This window comes from Pocillopora damicornis, chromosome 12 (assembly GCF_964200805.1).
Source record: "Pocillopora damicornis chromosome 12, jaPocDami1.2, whole genome shotgun sequence".
NCBI lineage: Eukaryota > Metazoa > Cnidaria > Anthozoa > Scleractinia > Pocilloporidae > Pocillopora > Pocillopora damicornis.
Genome location: NC_142681.1, coordinates 3,007,516 through 3,026,815, shown reverse-complemented (window position 1 = coordinate 3,026,815; position 19,300 = coordinate 3,007,516). Strand labels below are relative to the sequence as shown.

At 36.6% G+C, this 19,300-nt stretch overlaps 2 protein-coding genes across 2 annotated transcripts; both read left to right on the top strand.

Annotated features, from left to right (window-relative positions):
- The first annotated feature begins 719 nt into the window (after nucleotides 1-719).
- LOC113686167 (serine/threonine-protein kinase Chk2) lies at nucleotides 720-11,471 on the top strand. The gene is made up of 18 exons (XM_027203767.2): nucleotides 720-961; nucleotides 2,000-2,124; nucleotides 2,253-2,299; nucleotides 2,516-2,550; nucleotides 3,033-3,098; nucleotides 3,521-3,576; nucleotides 3,667-3,707; nucleotides 5,774-5,867; nucleotides 6,145-6,198; nucleotides 6,714-6,778; nucleotides 7,298-7,397; nucleotides 7,675-7,713; nucleotides 7,807-7,854; nucleotides 8,338-8,501; nucleotides 8,710-8,825; nucleotides 9,080-9,165; nucleotides 10,178-10,255; nucleotides 10,867-11,471. The coding sequence occupies exons 1-18, from the start codon at nucleotides 745-747 to the stop codon at nucleotides 10,972-10,974; spliced, it is 1,539 nt and encodes a 512-aa protein (XP_027059568.2). The 5' UTR covers nucleotides 720-744; the 3' UTR covers nucleotides 10,975-11,471.
- Nucleotides 11,472-12,280: 809 nt separating this feature from the next.
- LOC113685641 (ras-related protein Rab-24) lies at nucleotides 12,281-18,909 on the top strand. Its single transcript, XM_027203174.2, has 9 exons — nucleotides 12,281-12,368; nucleotides 12,463-12,578; nucleotides 14,001-14,069; nucleotides 15,240-15,318; nucleotides 15,840-15,907; nucleotides 16,075-16,174; nucleotides 16,547-16,597; nucleotides 16,904-16,963; nucleotides 17,372-18,909. The coding sequence occupies exons 1-9, from the start codon at nucleotides 12,332-12,334 to the stop codon at nucleotides 17,428-17,430; spliced, it is 639 nt and encodes a 212-aa protein (XP_027058975.1). The 5' UTR covers nucleotides 12,281-12,331; the 3' UTR covers nucleotides 17,431-18,909.
- Nucleotides 18,910-19,300: the final 391 nt, after the last annotated feature.

The following is a 19,300-nucleotide window of genomic DNA, read 5'->3' as shown; positions in this document are numbered from 1 at the left end:
TGAGTGACCAAGACAGAACTTCTCCTAACAATATCAATACAATATCAACCAGATAAGTGATGAGAATAAAGAAAAATATCAATTTGGGGATAATTAGTTGATCTAATACTAAATTCTCTGAACCAACATTATAAGAATTGTATGGTTGACAGTAAGGAGAATTAAAAATTTGATCTGGGGCTTAAAGGGCTAATGGGCTCCTGCCAGCATCTAATTTCTCACTGAGATCACGAGAATAAAGGAAATGATCACCAATCTGAGAAGCTTTGATCGTTCAACGAATTCTCCCATCCATCCATCGTCATTACGCAAGGAAATGTAGAGAGACTGGTATGGAGAATATGCATACTGACGTTAGAGTGTAGAGTGCTGAGCATGATGTTTATCAAGGACACTAAAAAAATCGAAAGGTTTCTTCACTTTTCTGTCAATCGCATCCAACCGAACTTGATAAATTAAAAACTATTTGAACACCAGATATTCTCATTGCACTCTTTATACGATAAAACCGACAAACACTTACGTGCCTGCCTTGTGATCTAGTAACGAGAACGAGAATACCCATCCTCCAAACGAGTACAAGTCGATTGTAAATATGCAGGGTCTATGAGTCTTTCCAGAAACCTTCCCCTCCCCCTCCTCCCTCCCCACTCCCCTACTGGGACCCCCCGCTGATCGCAGGATTTGGCGCGAAACAAGAATCGGTCACCAGTCCCCAGCAATCCAGTTACGTCCCTCAACAACATGGCCGACCAACAGACACCGGACACTTCCAGCAGTACAGGGACTTCCTCAAGCTCGCAGAGCCAGAGTGTCCCTTCATCGGCGAGTATGGATTCGGCGGGAACAGCTGCTACACTTCCAACCCAGGATGCTGTCGATGGAATGTCGGATGAAGAGGAACTAAAGATGTCAAGCTGGGGAAGACTATTCCCGTTGGGTATCGGCTTTGAAAAGATTGGTAAGCGTTTGATAGAGCAGACAGACATGAAAATCTAGAATTTTCTTACCTCGGAAGATAGTTTTTATAGCTCTGTTTTCTATTTTATGTATGTATCATTGTGATCTGAGGGCGATTTGAGTGAAGTTTGCCTGTTTGAAAATATAATCTCGCGCGCGTTCATGATCATGACAGGAAAATGGAACAGAATTCTTAAGGTAATTTCCTGTAATTTGCAGGGTCACTAGAATGTTTTGATAACATGATTATCGGTTATGTTATTTTATGGAACAGAAAACTATTGCAAAGAGAAAACCGTCGAATTTTACAATTTGGCTAAAAACAAGCGACCTGGTGCTTGACAGTGGACTGGTTTTAGACTCAATGAAGACGTTTTTCTTCAACACCACCTTACGGTCTTACCTTAAAATATTATCGTTGAACTGTTGAATGAAAAGAAAAATTTTCACAGTTAAAAACAAAAATCTTTGAGGGAGTTCACAAGCCAGTCTAACATAGCTCGATGAGATTCCATGAATGCAGAACCAGTTCCAGCTGCTTGGAATTTTGGGACTCTGCCACACAAGGTTGTACTGTCTGACAAGTGACCCTCTTGGCTGGAACCTATCCCAGTCTCCACAAGATGAATATTGCTCATACCCCCCCTCCCCTCCCTTTCTTTGTATGGAATGCTTGTCAATCACTACTTGCATCTGGCATTTTGTCAGCTTTCTTTGACTGTTTGCTGGTACCTGTTTATTGCTCTGGTTGGAGAGAGGCACAGCAAGGGTGTAGTTTGGAGGGTTCTTAGGGTGCCCGTGACCTTCCCATTGTAAACCAGGTAGCAAAAACTGGTGAGTACCCTATGTTTAATGGTGTGACCCCCTCTTTGAAAAGTCCTGGCTACACCCCTGTCCTTGTAAGAGTGTTACAACAACCCAGCCTGAGCCTAAAACTGGAGCCTTGCATCTGGAGTCTAGTACACTTACCATTACACTCCATCTACAAATGCTATTATTAGTAAGATGAGATATTTGTTTATATCTTGTATTGCTCTAGATCTTGAAAAAGATGTCAATACATTTGGCCGTGGCACCAACAATGACATCTGCTTTGAACCCAGAGCATTTAAGAAGAATCCGCAATATCAGGCAATTAGTACAAAACATTTTAAATTATACAGGGTAGGTATGTGCATTGCACTATTTATTAATAATTCTGTTCATTACAATTGAGATCTTTTTAATATTATTTGAAATTGGTTGAAAGGAGTATATGTATCTCAGACCATTCTCTCTCTTCCATGTGTTAGGAGTTTGATGCAGATGGGACATTTAACGTGTTCCTTACTGATCTTAGGTAAGTCATGCAGGTGCTAAAAGTTCTTTCAAACTGTAACAGCATTTTGAATACAATAATATTTTTTGCAAGACTTGTTACAACCAAGTGGAGACACCACATGTATGAGGTTTCTCTAAAATCATGGCCTCAATTTCATTAACAGTGTCATGTTTCATCAACTTATATCTTTATTTGAAAATTAAAAACATCTCATTTTTCTGCTTTATTTTTCAGTTCAAATGGAACTTTTATTAATGGGCAAAAGATTGGTAAATTACTTATTTTTTGTTAACATCCTTGACAACAAGCAGCTTTAGAGTTGATTGTTTTCCACTCACCATTTTATCAGCTCGATTTTAATGGACTAATGTCTATTGTGTTAGTTCTTCCCTCTAATTGGCTTACAGCATGTGGTTGACCCTGTTTTTATTTGATGCATTGTAATAATTAACTTTCAAACTATTAAGGAAAATCTAATAGATGGCTCCACCCAATACCTGCAATCTACTAGTGTCCCATCTGCTCTAAGGGACTGCATGCTAATAAAATCAGGATATAGATTTCAACACTTTTATGGCAAGTAAACTGATGACCTACCCTTTATTCATTTATATTTCCTGAACCAATTGTATTTTGAGGTGTTACTGATTTTCTTATGAAGGTTGGAGGTGAAAGAATGATGTGAATGGTTGTGATGACATGTTTGTTTAAATTTCACTTTGTTGGTTTTTTTTTTAAATTTTCACTTTAGGTAAAAACAATACACAACCATTGAATAACAATGATGAGATATCTTTATCTTTAAAGAAACACAAAGGTACAAGTAAAGTATGTTAAATATGACACAAAGAAAAACTTACAAGAATTTAACTTATCATAATTATTCATAAATTTAGTGGATCTTTTCAGCAATGTTTTATGTCCCCCCCCCCTTCTCTATTAAGGCCTTTCCCAGTCTCTTCTCCATTGATTCCTCCTCTCCAGTGAGCCATCTCTTTCTGAAAAGTCCTCCCTTGTTCAAGTTCCCCTCCTTAACAATTTTCCCCTTTCTCAATGTCCTCCCTTTTATTTAGTTCTGCTTTCTACATTTTATCACCTTAACCCTCCAATAAGTCCTCTGGTGAGTTCCCCTCTCTAACAAATCCTTGTCATCTCTAGAATTTATAACTAGTTGACTGATGTCAGGCCATAAGTCTCTTGAAATATTTGTTTTTCTTGTCTTTTTTTCTCTCATTATAGCCTATGTATTTCAGAACATTAATCAAGCTGACCAGGAATTCAGTTTACTACCAGAGGTGAAGCTCAAGTAGTTCTTACAGAGACTAGGTACTTTTTAGACCAACATTTTGGACAGCAGAATCATAACATTGTTTGTTCTTCTGTAGGATTTAAAGGAGAAGTATGTTATGTCCAGATTCCTTGGAAGGTGAGTGTAGTTTGGGTTAAGACTGTTCCAAGTGACAAAAAACATTAATTTCCTCACCCCTTTGAATACAGTGTTTCACATCTGAAGACCTTTTCCATGTCATTTTTTCTTTATTGAGACAAACAATTGGATCTCATGTCAGTATACATTCATTGCAATATGAAGCACACAGGAAGTTTGGAGAGCACAAGAGATGCATAAGAGTTGCTCAGGGCATAGCTGAGAGCAATCCTGATTAGCTCTCCAAATGCACCTCCAACCTTCTGGTTACCTTCTATCTCAATGAATGTGTGAGTGGTACATGAACTAATTGTTTTATAACATTTTCATACTGGTGATTCAGTTTTTTTTTTTAATGAGAAGTTACCTCTGTCAGGGCTAAAAATTGGAAGTTGCACAGTCACCAGTGGCAAGTTAAAACTTAAGGTTTGAATGCCTGATGTGTGACTATGCTACAGAATTTCGAAAAGTTGCAATGTAAATTATGCAAAGTACAAAGTTAAAAATAAAACTCAATGTGTAGTTGGACTACCTTTCACTCCATTTCTTTGCCTGGACTCTAAAAGCGTCCCTTTTAGCAAATTTTTTAGTTCTGAAGTGGAAATTCCAAGCCATTTTAACAGTGATTTCACAAGCTTGTTCTTTCCTTTTAGTTAACGCTCCATTAAAAGCCAAGGGGGGTTTATTCAAGTTTTGTGTTTTAAACTCGAGGAAATCAAGGGCTACTTCATTTTGGGATGGGCCACTAAAAATTCAAGGAATCTGGCCCAACTGGCCACCAAGTACTGGAGTTAATTTTTAGCCCTGGCTCTGTTATGCCCCAATGAGTAAATACATATCATCAGTGTTCACAATGGGGGAAAAACCACGCTCTTGTAATTAAAATTGATGACATGGATTTGCAAGTCACGTTATATATGAAGTCACTGTTAGCTTGTGCTGTGGTTAAATAGAGTATGATTTTATAACTGACTAACTGGTGAACTAAAAATATGCTAGACTAGCAGACTGGTTGACTGAACAACTGGCTGACAAAGTGACTGACTGGCTGATGGGTGTAGTTACTGACTGACAGACTGAGTGGATGACTGATCTGTAACTGACTAACTGACTATCTGACTGACTGATTAACTGACTGATTTACTGAGTGACTTACTGACTGACTAATTGACTGACTTACTGACTGACTAATTGACTGACTTACTGACTGACTTACTGACTGACTAATTGACTGACTTACTGACTGACTGACTGACTTACTGACTGACTTACTGACTGACTAATTGACTGACTTACTGACTGACTGACTTACTGACTGACTTACTGACTGACTTACTGACTTACTGACTGACTAATTGACTGACTTACTGACTGACTGACTGACTTACTGACTGACTTACTGACTGACTAATTGACTGACTGACTGACTGACTTACTGACTGACTAATTGACTGACTTACTGACTGACTTACTGACTGACTAATTGACTGACTTACTGACTGACTGACTTACTGACTGACTTACTGACTGACTGACTGACTGACTGACTAATTGACTGACTTACTGACTGACTTACTGACTGACTAACTGACTGACTTACTGACTGACTGACTGACTAATTGACTGACTTACTGACTGACTTACTGACTGACTAATTGACTGACTTACTGACTGACTTACTGACTGACTTACTGACTGACTAATTGACTGACTTACTGACTGACTTACTGACTGACTGACTAATTGACTGACTTACTGACTGACTAATTGACTGACTTACTGACTGACTTACTGACTGACTAATTGACTGGCTTACTGACTGACTAATTGACTGACTTACGGACTGATTCATGAATAATTGGTTTGGTAGTTGGTATGCTACACTTTGCTGGATTAAGGGAGCAATCAATCTTTACTAGTATTCTGTTATTGATGTATCTATTGAAGCCTCCCTAACCCTAAGTAGTTGACAGTGGACAAGGAAATCTTATGATCCTCTCTTAGATAAAAATGACAAATTATAATGATTAACACAAATTTACAATATTTTTCTTGCCTATATTTAGGGGTGCATGTGGTGAAGTTCGCTTAGCTTTTAGCAGGGGATCATGCAAAAAATTTGCCGTCAAGATTATCAACAAAAAGACATTTTCTGTTGGAGTAAGTGTCAAGCTTATCAATGATATTCTGGTTATTATTGTAATTGTGAAGAGAGATACTCTGGCAGGCTTTTTTTACCTTTGTAATACTTTTCTCTCACATTTGGCTTAGTACTTAAACTTGAGATGTGTTTCTTCCAATGGTGCATGTACATGTGACTAGAGGTTATTCCTTTCTCAAGAGGGGGGTTGAAAAAAGATCTATAGCTTATGTTATATGCCCCTAATTTTTGTAATGAACTTTATTATGTATCTTTCTGTTCAAACTTTCATTTCAGCCCAGGCAAGCAGCTCTAAGAGATGAGGTGGAAATATTGAAGAAGCTTCATCATGTAACTATGATAATTGTCCTTTATCAGTACCACCTCATGTATATTCTGACTCTGAATGGTTTAGTTTTTGAATGTATCCATATGTTTACTTGAACCAAAGGCAGTTTGTTCCCATGGAAGAGGAGGGTCTTCCCTTCCTAGCCATGATTGGTGCAGTGCAAAAATTAGCAGTGCTAAAATTAGCAGAGTCCACTTTCTTGTATTTCATGACAGGTCTTAAGAAAGGTAAGGGTTTCCAGAAGATTTGGCAGACAATAATATTATTTCTTCACCAGAGTTTTGCAATGGTTTTAAAGCCCATTCCATAATTATTTCTATTGGCATTTTGTCTTTTTCTTCCCATCACTCAAGCCAATCTATCTTTTCCATTCTGTTCATTTCCAAATGTTCTAATGATGCATTTAAGTTTTCTGCTTGTTATTAATATTTATATTTTATTTAAAGGAAATTAATTATCAACCTGTAATCGACTAATACAGACTGCTTATGAACTTCAATTGTACCATCTCTTTCAGCCTTGTGTGATCCAAATTGGAGATGTGTTTGAAACTGCTGAAGTCCTATACATCTTTTTAGAACTGTATGAGTCAAATTTTTGCTAGATTAAAAAAAAAACTAGATTTGTTAGTGTTTTAGGTGAATATTGAGAATTTTGCACGACATCTTATTGCGAGTCATCAAGAGGTCTGCAAGGGATCTAGAAATGAGAACCAGACCCCAGCAAACCTCTCCCTGACTTGTCTATGCATCACTATTCATGATGCTGCCAGGCTAACTTCCAATCAGAACAAACAGTGCAGTCAACAATCCAATGCTGCTAAATCAAAGTGATAGGCATGCAAAGTCAGTTAGTGTACATGGGTCTCAAATGAATTTCAACCAGTACTAAAAGAGCTTCAGATACTAAATATGCCAAGAATTCAGTGACCTTAGGGCCAATTCAATTCCTTAAAAAAGAAGAAAATTGAAAGATAATCCAGTGTTTGAATGGATAACTCAACACAGAGTTTGTCTGAGATAAAAGCCTGTGCAAAGATTTAAATGGCACCATTTTGTCATATTTTGTTGTAAGATATGTTTTGCTTTTTCATAACTCCAGTGTAGAAGGTGGTGAACTGTTTGACAGAGTTGTTAGTGTCACAAGATTTGAAGAACCTGTAGCAAAGCTTCTGTTTTACCAGATGCTTGTAGCAGTAAAGGTGAGTGTCCTGTGATCCTAAGGCATAAGCCAGGGTAAAAAAAGATACAACATAAAAAATATCTTATTAATCAGATTACACCATTTGTGAAAGAATGTTTATTTAGGAGATTTATTTTAATTGTTGTTTTTCTAAATATTCACAGAGTGGGATCAGTATTTATCATATTATCTGTTACACTTTGTGATTCATTATTGCTCTTTACAACATATGACACTCTCAATAAATTTTTACCATCAGTGATATTAATCAATTCTATGTTTGGGTTGATTTCCAGTATTTACATGATCAAGGAATCACTCACAGAGATTTAAAGGTACAAATGAATAAGAAAAATTTTGCAACACTTGGAAAATTGTTATTGAAATTCAAATTATATGTTTTTTTTAATGGTTTCCTTCATTTTTAGCCAGAAAATGTCCTTTTAAGTTCTGAGAAGAATGAAACCCTAATCAAGGTGTGTATTTTTCAACTTTTTTTTTAAATGCAATATTACCTTTCAAATTATTTTCCTCTTTTGTGTTAATGTATCAATTTCTTTTGAGTTGATTTGATGAAAAAATTTGGTAGCTTAACCCATTCACTCCCTAGGAGTGGCCAAAAGGAATTTCTCCTTACAAATCAATACCTTCCCAGACAGAAGGATGACGAGAATAAAGAAATATGCAACTAGGGAGTACTATTTGATTTATGCTAAATTCTCTGCTTGAAGCGTTTGACCCCAAGAGTGACTAACATCTGGTTTTCCATTATAATATCACCCCTGAATCATACAGGGAGGCGGGGAAACCTGCCATGGACTAGCATCTCATCTAGGGGGAGTGGCATCATTTCTATGCTGTGGAAACAAGCAAAGCTGTGGTGATCTAAGGCACTGGATTCACAGGCATTGTTTCACTTTGGAATTGCACAAAAATATTCAATTATGTTCCTTACACAGATTACTGACTTTGGTCTGTCCAAAGTAGTTGGAGAACAGAGTCTGATGAAGACATTATGCGGGACCCCTAGTTACCTGGCACCAGAAGTCCTCTTGACAGCTGGTATGGGAGGGTACTCTAAAGCAGTTGATCTGTGGAGCTTGGGTGTTATATTGTTTATATGGTGAGTTAGGCACTGACTGCAGTGTAGTAAAGTTTGCATTTATGTGAGGAGTAACTTGTTCTTTAGTTGGCCTACAAGAATGAAAGTGCTGATTCTTAAAACTTAGAACTTGTCAAGAAGAAGAAGAATGTTCCACTGCAAGCTCCTTGTTACTGCTTGTTTCAAAATGATTTTACTCTCACTCAGCATAATTTTATTTCTCTCACAGTCTAGGAGGTTACCCACCCTTTTCAGAAGAAACAAAGAAGCACACACTTCACGAGCAGATTATCAAAGGCATCTACTCTTTTCCAAAAGCTTATTGGAAATCTGTCTCACCCGAAGGTACTAACTAAAAATGATAATCTTCTACCTTATTATTTTGGAGATGCAAGTGGAAAGGTTATAAAGGAAAAAGAGAAACGATTAACGTCATTCATTCCGAATAATAATTGAACTACAGCATCGCAGAAGACTGTCTTTCAGCTCAGAGACAAAGCAAGTCACATTTTTTTCCCCTGCAATATTACTCTTAAAAAAGCATTAAAAGAAGTTCTAATGGTCACTTTATAAATGCTTTCTATTTTTCTTTCATTTAGCCATTGATCTAATTAAAAAACTTTTAACTACGGATCCGCAGAAAAGAATAACTGTGGATGGAGCGTTGCAACATCCCTGGATTTCCGTGAGTATTTGTCCGTGAACACGTACAGTATACATTCCCACTAGGCTTCTTGTTCTTGGCGTTTTTTTTCCACTCCAATGTATGTGCGTTCATGACCAAGAGTGAGGTCAAGATGACTGGATCTTGGGCGTGTTCTTTTTTTGCGTTCTTATGGATCGAGACAAGTCAAGATCCATAAAAAGGAAAAAATGAACGAGGCTAATATCCAGTCATCTTGACCGAACAAGCTTGGTCAATGAAGGATTTATTTTATGGTAAAGAAGAAGCAATACTTGTGTGAAGGGAAAGATAGCCAACCGGTTTTATTGCAAAATTAACAGACAGGAGTCGTTTATGTTTTCTTTGTTTTAACTGTCTTCTGCCGCTTTTTGCGCTTCTATCGTCCACGTTGTCCAAGAATTTCAAACTTAAAGTGTCCGCTCCAAATAATTTTTTTCTTGCGCGGAACCAAAGCGGGCAATCCCGAGCGGGCAAGATGGGTCCATATTGCCCGCTCGGGTCGCCAATCAGAACACAGGATTCGCTTCATATTGCCCACGGGCACTGCCAGCGATAGCATAGAACGAGTGGTTGTGGTGACTCGATATTATCCGTGGCACAATTGGATGTGGTGTAATTATCAATTTATTGCTGATTAAATTCAATATAGACCAGTTTTCGATTCAGTAGGTGGCCTGTATTGCTGCTTTTAACATAAACGAGCCCTGACCATGTGACTGTTTCACTCCTAATAAAATTAGATTTCTACCTTTCCTTTTACTATCGTTCGTGGGTGACGCGCTGCCTTACGCTGAGCGGGTTGGACTCTGGGTCAAGAGGTCTGGGTTCTATAGCTGGCCGGGTCATTGTGATGTGTTTTCAGGCGAGACACTTTACTTGCTCAGTGTCTTTCCCCACCCAGGGGTATACATGGGTACCAACAAACTGACAGGGAAGCCTGCTGAGATGCAGGGAGGAGGGGGAAGGGGGGCACTTTGTCTAACGTTTGCTTTTTTTTCTGTTTTTTATCCAGAATGACGAAAAAGTGATAGAGAAGGCGAATCAGTTGATGGCTGCTGTGAACGCTGATATGCCTCCACCCTCTGGACCAGTAAATATTGGACTGATAGTCCTTTCTTGTTTATCGTACGAGATATCTCCTGCAGTGTGGTTTGCATCGTTTGCATCGAAATGTCATACTCAGGAATCTGTCTGTTTGTTGGTTTTTCTTTCTGCCTGTTGTTCTATCTGCCTGTCTGTCGTTCCTCTTGTGTCTGTCAAACTGACTTTCTGTCGATCGGTCTGTGTACCTGTCTGTCATTCTTAGCTATCAGTCGTTGGTCTTCGGACCTGAGCCCTTAGTCTTGTTTTTCGATTGAGTGTCGTAAAACCAACATCACCATTCAGTCACAACAAATCTCAGATATTCAGTAAATATCACAAGTGGCCAACAGAGCTCAAAATAGAAACACGTAAACTACTTTAAGCGCGGGAAAACGTAATTGACCAATTCGTGATTGATTTGATTTTGCATCTGATTGGTCGAGAGAGGGGCCCGAGTTTTCTTCAACAATCATAGATTGTACAAGAGCAAAATCAATGCAATGCCGTGTTACTTCCAACCTTCAGTTGAAAGCTGCGTTATCTCCGCCACAAAGGGGTCTGATTCTACCTAAAGGCTCTACTTTGTAAGCACAACTTTTTTTGTTCTTTATTTCACAGGTTCCGAAGAAGAGGCACCCATCTGACGAGGATGACGGCCCTAGTCCGAGACGAAAACGAATTTCCACGGACATTGTTGAGAGTGACAGTACCACGGCTCTGTCGTGACAGTGCCACAGCTCTGTCGTAACCAAACCAAGTTTAGTCACTCAATGCTTAGGAAAAGGATGTGACTGATTGTTAAGAACCGTTGATGGCGGCTGGTGGGAAAAAGTGATACAATGTTAAAATGTGCTCCCAAATATATAATGGGACGGTTGTGTCAACTGTATTGTCATGTGAGGGGAAGGGTTAAGGAGCATAATTGTTCTCTCTGTTGTCTGACTCGGGGTTGAGGAATAGAGCAGCTTTTTGTGGCATTTTGATCGATATGTGAAAGTTTTTTTTTTTTTTTTAAGTTGAATGATATAGAATATATAAGAACTACAGAATATGAAATGTAAGTAGACCCATCTGGTAGTTTACCAGGTAAGATATATAAAATGAGTCATTCCTTGCTCCAAGATAGGTGATCGTTTATAAATTTTATGCTTGTTAAACAAGACAATTATTGTTCAGTGTTGGGCTTTGTTTTGCTCGGGTATTAAAGGAAATGTTTTAAATTATTCTTGGTCTTGTTTGTCTTTGTATGTAGTGTTGTTTAACCTTTTTCAAACGAATGATCAATACAAAAGGCTACTAAAAATCCAGGACGGGATAATAGGCCAAAAATACACCAAGGTACCATGTTGTAACGAATTTCCCTGCCTAAAATGGTCTTTAGAAGTGTAACCTTTGTGGTGTTTGAAATTCTGTTTGTGGTTTACATTCCTCATAGAACATTTGGGTACCGTAAGGCACGGGTGTGTATCACAAGATAAATTAGATGGGTAACCAGGAAGCACTTTTCCTCATGTGTTTACAAACGACTGTGGTCAACTGATTTATGGCATTTTGTTAAAGCAACCACAGTGTATCGTTCCTCTCATCAAGCATACTGAGTTCTACTTCCAGCAAGTTGTAACTAGGTTTCTTCGACACGCAGGGATGATTAAGGCGTATTCAGACAAGTAGAGGCCAGCGCGAGGCGATTGGAAAGCGCGAGTCGAGTCATGCGCGAAAGGAAGAACTCCAAAACCAAAATGACGCCCATACGCAGCATTAATTCTGATGTTCCTGCGTACAAATCTAGTTGGTTGCTTCCCAGATAGGAATGGTGCACGTACCTTTTTTTCTCAGTTTCCATATCTCCAGTAATTTCGGTTTGTCCTTTATTTCTCATAGTGAACGACTCCCCATTTTGATGTGCCATAAAAATGTGGGAGAGGTCATTTCTACTTCTTGTTACCATATTTTTCCTGGGTCTTCCCTCTCTTGTCACAGGTACACTTCACGACTTCCTACATCAGCGACTTGCTCAACACGTCATGTCAATACGTCATACACATATCTGTGAGTCTTACATGACGCCTTTAACAAACAAAATATGGCGGGTTGTGCGGCGGAAAGTGGTGGTCGAATAGGTGATTTATATGCCTTTCCGAACGTATTTATTTGATTATTTCATATCGATCTGTCGCCATTTGTGATATTAGACGTATATCTTACAATAATTAGATGAAATGCAAGAGAAAACGTATCTTAAAGTTGTTCTTCTCGGAAAAGTTAACAGCGGAAAGACATGCCTTGTCACTCGATACATTACACGGTCATTTAGCGAGGAAACGCCAAGCGTGAGTATAATGTTTAATATAATTTTCTTGATTTATATCACGATGCTCCTCTGAAATTAACCCTACTCTCTGCCATCGAGACAGACTGCATTCGAGTCTAAAGCTGTCAAACTTCAAAAACATATCAGAAACAGTCTCGTCATGTAATTTTCAGCTGTGTATATTTCCGACAGAAAGTAAACTGACTGAGTAGAGAGGAGATTTATGTGTCCTAACTTTAATAATTGAACGGCTGTAACTCAACTGCGTTGTATCTTTTATAATCCATGTTCGATTTGCCTTAATTTTCGTCTATTTTGATGCCACTCACGTACATATACACTGAACAATTATAATTGCAGCTAGTAAGTAACTTACGCCCCTGACAAGGAAATTTTCTGTACATTACGTCACTACCGCATTCGAACAGTCCAAGTTCCTTGAAGGTCTTCTTTTTAGACCAAAATCTCCTCTCGTCAACCCTGATCTTCAGTGTAACGACTAAAAGTCTCAAGAAATAATTAATGTTTACCGGTAGTAAGGAAATGTCAATTTGAGTCTGCCAATTTCTTACAATTAATGTATGTGAAATTCTAAACACGTACAGTTGCATCTCAGGAGAGTATTGCCAATTAGATCTTAGAAAGAAAAGAGAAAATTTACACTTACATTTATTGCAAAGTCAGTTGGGCTAAAGAAAGAATGCTGCCTTATTATTTTATAAATCTAACTTAAGTGTAGCTTTATTTTGAATCTTCGTTTTGGAATAGTTATAGTGATATAATTATCGTTAGGGCTAAATTTCAGAATACCCCGCAACTCTGGTCCGCCTCACTTACATGTGTCGGGAAGCTTTGAAGATCGAGGCATAACACAATAGACGCTATTCTTATTCAATGACATGTAAATGAGTTGCGGGGTATTCTGAAGTTGTTCCATCGTTAGCCCCTGTCTGAGAATTAAATTAAACAATGAGTCCAAATGTCAGATTTGATTAGTGAAAAAGTTAATAAAAATGAAAAGTAGTGAATTGATTATGTTAACATCTAAGAAATGAACTGTATAGTGGCATCCTAGAAATGATAGAGATAATTAAAATTTAACCCACTCTCAAATTTATTTTTTTTAGTTCTTGTGGTTTTGTGTGCTGGTATTGGGGGCTGTGTGCCATCAAATTTTAGACTTTGTTTTGTATGTAGAATGATTCATGATACATTTTTACATACTTAATGTAAGTGAGTTACATAAAAGAAAACTACTGCTGAAGGATTTAGTACAGTGTACATGATTGCTGGATGAAGTATGCTCTAGTAATTATGATATGGTAATGATTTTGTCTCTCCTCACCTCATTTTCTTTACAGTTATTGTTTGCTTCTTTAAAAGTTTAGTTATCAGGAGAAAGTTTATCAAAATTTATGGATTTCTATTTTTTTTCCTTCAGACAATTGGAGCAGCATTTTGTAGAAAAGATCTCTACATTCAAGGCAGGAATCTGTCACTAGCAATATGGGTAAGGCTTTAGACTTGAAATGAAATCTTTAAGGTACGTTCTGAGCCAATTTTTGGTTATAAACTTCACCCACAGTTACATGTAACATTGGAGTGTACTTATATAGAGTAATATATGGGCACGCTTAGATATGGAATTTCTCTTCGATTGTTCAACTCGATAGCTCACAAGTGAGCTTTTGTGTTTTGTGTTTTTTACAGCATATACGTGTTTTGTGTTTTTTACAGCTTTTGTGTTTTTTACACACATACACGTGTTTTGTGTTTTTTACAGCTTTTGTGTTTTGTACAGCATACAAATGAGATGCAGAGTTGAGCACAGGAAGAGAAATTTCATATCTACAAGCAACCATGTATTATTTTGTTTATCATATAAACACAATAGCCCTTTAGCAACAGGAAAAGCTGACGTCATAAAATAATGAAAGTAAAAGAGTTGTACAGTGTGTTGGTGCTGAGGCTCAAAATGGAAAACCCATTAAATCATGATTACAAAAATAAAAATAGGTATAATTTTAAATTTACAAAATTCTGATATATTGAGGTTGTCCTTGGCAACAGAAGAAGTCTTTCAGATGAATGGTCAAAATCAGCTTATGGCAAATCTTCCAGTAGTCAATTTTCGTTCTCAGCAGCAAGAAACACCATTACCAAAGCCACTGAAAATATAACTTTCATTTTTTCCTTTGGTATATTGGTTTTCTTCCCCTTCTAAGAAAGTTTGAATGTCACTGTCTGTAAGCAATAAGCAATACAGATTTTTTAATGTTTTAGCTGCCATAGTTCAGGAAAGTTTCACCAAACTACTTTGTATTGAGAATTGTGAAGGCTTTGCCATTCATTCATCAACCTAAGGGAGTGGCACAAAAGGCAAGTGACATGTCAGCAGCAGATTGGCAATATCCAACACATTACAAAAAATATTGTATTTTTTCACACGTGTTGTTACGGCTTTTCTCAGGGCTGGAAATCCTTGTATAACACCATAGTTTATGCAATAGAAAGTTTTGTTACAATATACCATTTCATAACTTGCTTTCCATCTGCGGCAACTTAGGATATCTTTAATTCATTACCATTCTTAACTTATAAGTGAATTAAAATGTTTTTTCTTCCTGGTTCTCTTATTTGCTGAAGTGAGTGTGATTTCATGGATTGTTTATATTTTTAGGACACAGCTGGAGCTGAAAGGTATCAAGCAATGAGTGCTATGTATTATCGTAGTGCTAAAGCAGCCATCTTATGCTATGGTTAGTATGTGTTTTTAATGAAATTTATTGAATAATAATAAGTATACATTATGTTGTATTTGGAAGCCTTATTCTTTATTTGTAACTTTAGAAAGTCTGGGATATTTTTTTTTTACATGTTTTAACACTAATTGGCAGGTCATGGGTTAAACTCCCAGTGAGAGCAATCACAGTTCTTTTTCTCTGAGTATACCTGTGTTATTCACCGAATAACATCATCTTTCACTTGTTTCAACAATGTTTGGTAAGATTCACTTTGTTGAGATGGATTGTACCCTCAGAGAATTTAGGTTTAATATAATTTTGTTTTTGGCGAGGGGGGAGGTGGGGGTTCGTTTTATGATTAATGAGGGGTGTTACCTGTATTTAAGAGTAAAGGAACCTTGTTCAAGATGGGATCAGATGTGGTAACCTCCAGATAGCAGACTCAAAGCATTAATGAAATGCTTCTAAAACATACTTACAATTCACTGTAAAATCAAAGTTCAATTTATTTTAATGACCTTTGTTCCCCCATGCAGACCTGACAGACAGAACAAGCTTTGATAAAGCCAAGTTTTGGGCAGATCAGCTCAAAGCTGCAGAACCTGTAAGTTATTTGATATCATAACTAACTTTTTTTTGTAATTTTTCTCCTTTCATACCCTGAGGAGGCTCACTGCCTTTTCTTCTTTGGTTAAGGAAAACAAGTCATCTTATCTTGCAGTTTGTGTGCTTGATACTTCATGAGACACTTATTGTAATGTTGAATTTTAGGATTGCAGAATCTATCTTTGTGGAACTAAACTTGATCTAATAGAGGAAGCTGTGCAGCCAAGAGAGATCCAGACAAAAACAGTGTTAAATTATTGTAGAGGTCAGTAGAAAACTTTACCTCATTACTGCTTTTACTATCAGTTAAAATGTATTGCTTTTTGTAGATAAAAATATGAATATCAAATCATGTAAAATATAAAGATTAAGAGCGGGAAGGCTGTGGGTCTGAATTCTGTTCAAACATGAATTTTTTTCTGCTTTGGTTTTGGCGTCTTTTCTTTTTTTACAACCAATTTACAGTAGTTCTGTTTTTAACAGCTATGATCTTTCTTGTAGTAATAGAAAAGAATGATTAATACTAATAACCGTACTCATATGAACTACAGAAGGTTGAGGAACTTGCAAGAAAATCTAAGATTGCAGTTGTAGACTATGCAATTAATTTTTTTTTGTTCTTGTTGTTTGTGTAAAGAGATTGGTGGTGACATGTTTGAAACATCAAGTAAAAGAGGATACAATGTTGGTGAGTGTGAATGATTGAAAATACCTGATGATTTGAGGATTTAAAACATGACTGGGAAATCAAAATTTGATAAACATGTAAATTTAAACTTTATAGATTTAAACTGAGATGGAAGCAGAAAACCCTTATTTTCAGCCTTTCTTTTTTGCCTCACCATGACAAATGTATCGAGAACAGTATGGAGATTATGTATACTAACAATAGGGTGTAAAGGGGAAATAGTCTTGTAAGGATGGTCATTGGTTGATTAAGAGACAGTTACCTTATACTTCCACTAACTTGATATTTTTTTTTTCTTGTTTATAGATAAGGTTTTTGAGAGGATAGCAGAAGATTTTATGAAATCTAACAAAGCTGTTTCCTCTGGTATGTATAAGTTACTATATGTGTAATAGTTTTTAACCCTGCCACTTCAAAGATCTAAAAATTGATTCCTTACACTGTTTGTAATTTATCACTTATAGGAATTTGATGGACAATAAAAAACAATATCCCCCTAGTTGATAACTTTTTCACTTCTCATCACCTTTCTACTTGAAAACTATGGATGTTGTGGGGGAGAAATCCATGCTTGATCACTCTTTCACTCAACTTTCTTCTGGTAACCACTTGCCCAGAGAACATTTGCATGACATGAAATTGTTTTACCACTAATTGCAGGAGCATTTTTAATTTTGCCTTTTTTTTTTTTTTGGATTCTATGCATCTTGCTCTATTGTTATAGTCTGCATTCTGAGCCCCAACATCAAATGAGATTTTATGCCCTTGTTTCAGGACCAAGGGGTGATGTGCAAGTAGACAATAGGGCAACTCCAAAAAAGTCATGTTGTTAACAGAGGTGTAACAGAAACCGGACAACAGGGCTGGGTGGCCAGTACACACATATTGCATGCCATCATTGTCACAGGAAAGCCACAAGTCAGTCAAGGAGATATGACTACCATTGTAACATGCTAGATTGATAAAAAAGATTGATGAAATAAGTATTATATAGAGTCTATTACACAATGTAGAAATTGAGGTAATGGTGATTTTGTAATTAGAGACAAATGTAGTTCTTGATTTTACCAAATAGTGTAGATATCTTCATACACACTAGATATGGCAAGGAACATTTGAAGAGGTGCTCTATGTGATCAAATACCAGGTTCTCTTTCCAGTTTGTCTAGTATTTCTGTGTGAAAACAGAGTGAGGAGTTAGTGTTGCATCAAATGTGACTAATACACTATTCACATCAGCAAAACATGTTTTGTTAAATTGGTTTTTACTGAATGACAATCATAAACAGAGAACTAAAAACTGAATTTTCCATAGGATTCTAGTACTTGTATTTCCAATGTGCTACATTTTAAGTCAATAAATACTAAGTTGAACAGTTTCTATGTAGGAAAAAAATTAAACTGTGTTTAACAAACAGCTTTAATTTGAAACATGTTTAAGCTTTGTTGTGAATGAGATATAACTGCGTTATTCCATACATTCATTCATTTATCAAGCATTCTATTGAAATTTCATTTGCAGGTTTTTAATTAATTTAACCATAGTTCTATCTTTCATCGGATGGAATTCAAACATTTAACCATATAAATGAAGGCTAATAAAAAATACATTAAATTTTATACTTTTCCTTTTCATTGTTTAGGTGAAATTCTTATTTGTGACCAATTACTGATTTAATTAAGTTTATTATTTAAAGTTTTTCTCCAAATTAAAATCAGAAACTTATATCTATTGCTGTTTACAAATTTTCAATAAAAATATTTACATAAAAATTAATGATGCAGCAAAAAATGAATCAGAAATTGTCATGACTGGTATGACAGTGCTTAATTAAATTTTCTCAGGTAAAAACAGCATATGAAGTCCAGTTTAAAAGTTATGTTTTTTTTTTTCATCTCTTTACTGCCTTAAATTTTTGGAAAATTTTTGACATACCTGTATCATGATGAGTGATAAGACCATTATGTGTCTCTCTTGTTAGCAACTGAAGTCTCTTAGCCTAATCAGATTAATATATTTTGGTCATGACAGATATAGTTATGCTTTTGCATTCAAATATATGTATTGCAAATGCTTCTCTTCTATTCAATTTAGTTAATTTGTACTCTTATATGTAAATTTTTGTGAGGTGCTTGTTGAGAGAGATGTTCAAACATTGGATCTGTTTTTTTACTTATTTTAGTTCAAATGAAACCATGTAAAAATTTGTGAACAAGCACACTTTGAGAGTGTATATATACATGTACATTCAAAATTGAGGATGTCTTTATAGGGAAGGACTTGACAATAAAATGGAGATGGTGATCAGTAACTGCAGTGCTTGCAAGGTCCAACCCTTAAACTTAAATTAGTGACCAAGATGGAATTTTCAATACCAATAGAATATCAAACAGACAAGTGACAAGAATAAAGAAAAATGTCAGTTAGGGGATTATTAGTTGATCCAGACCCAAGTTCTCCAAACTAATATCAAGAAAATTGTGTAGCTGACAGTAGGGAGAAATACTTATGAGATATTGACTGTAAATATATAAAAAATGGAAAATTTGCACTGCCGTTGAAGAAACGAATATAGAAGCGGTCCTCGCAGTTGTGAACACTACTGAACTAGTAGTTGAATTAGGCCTGAAGAGAATTTAGGCCCGTACGGGATTTGAACCCATGACCTCTGCGATACTGGTGCAGTCACTATTCACCACTTG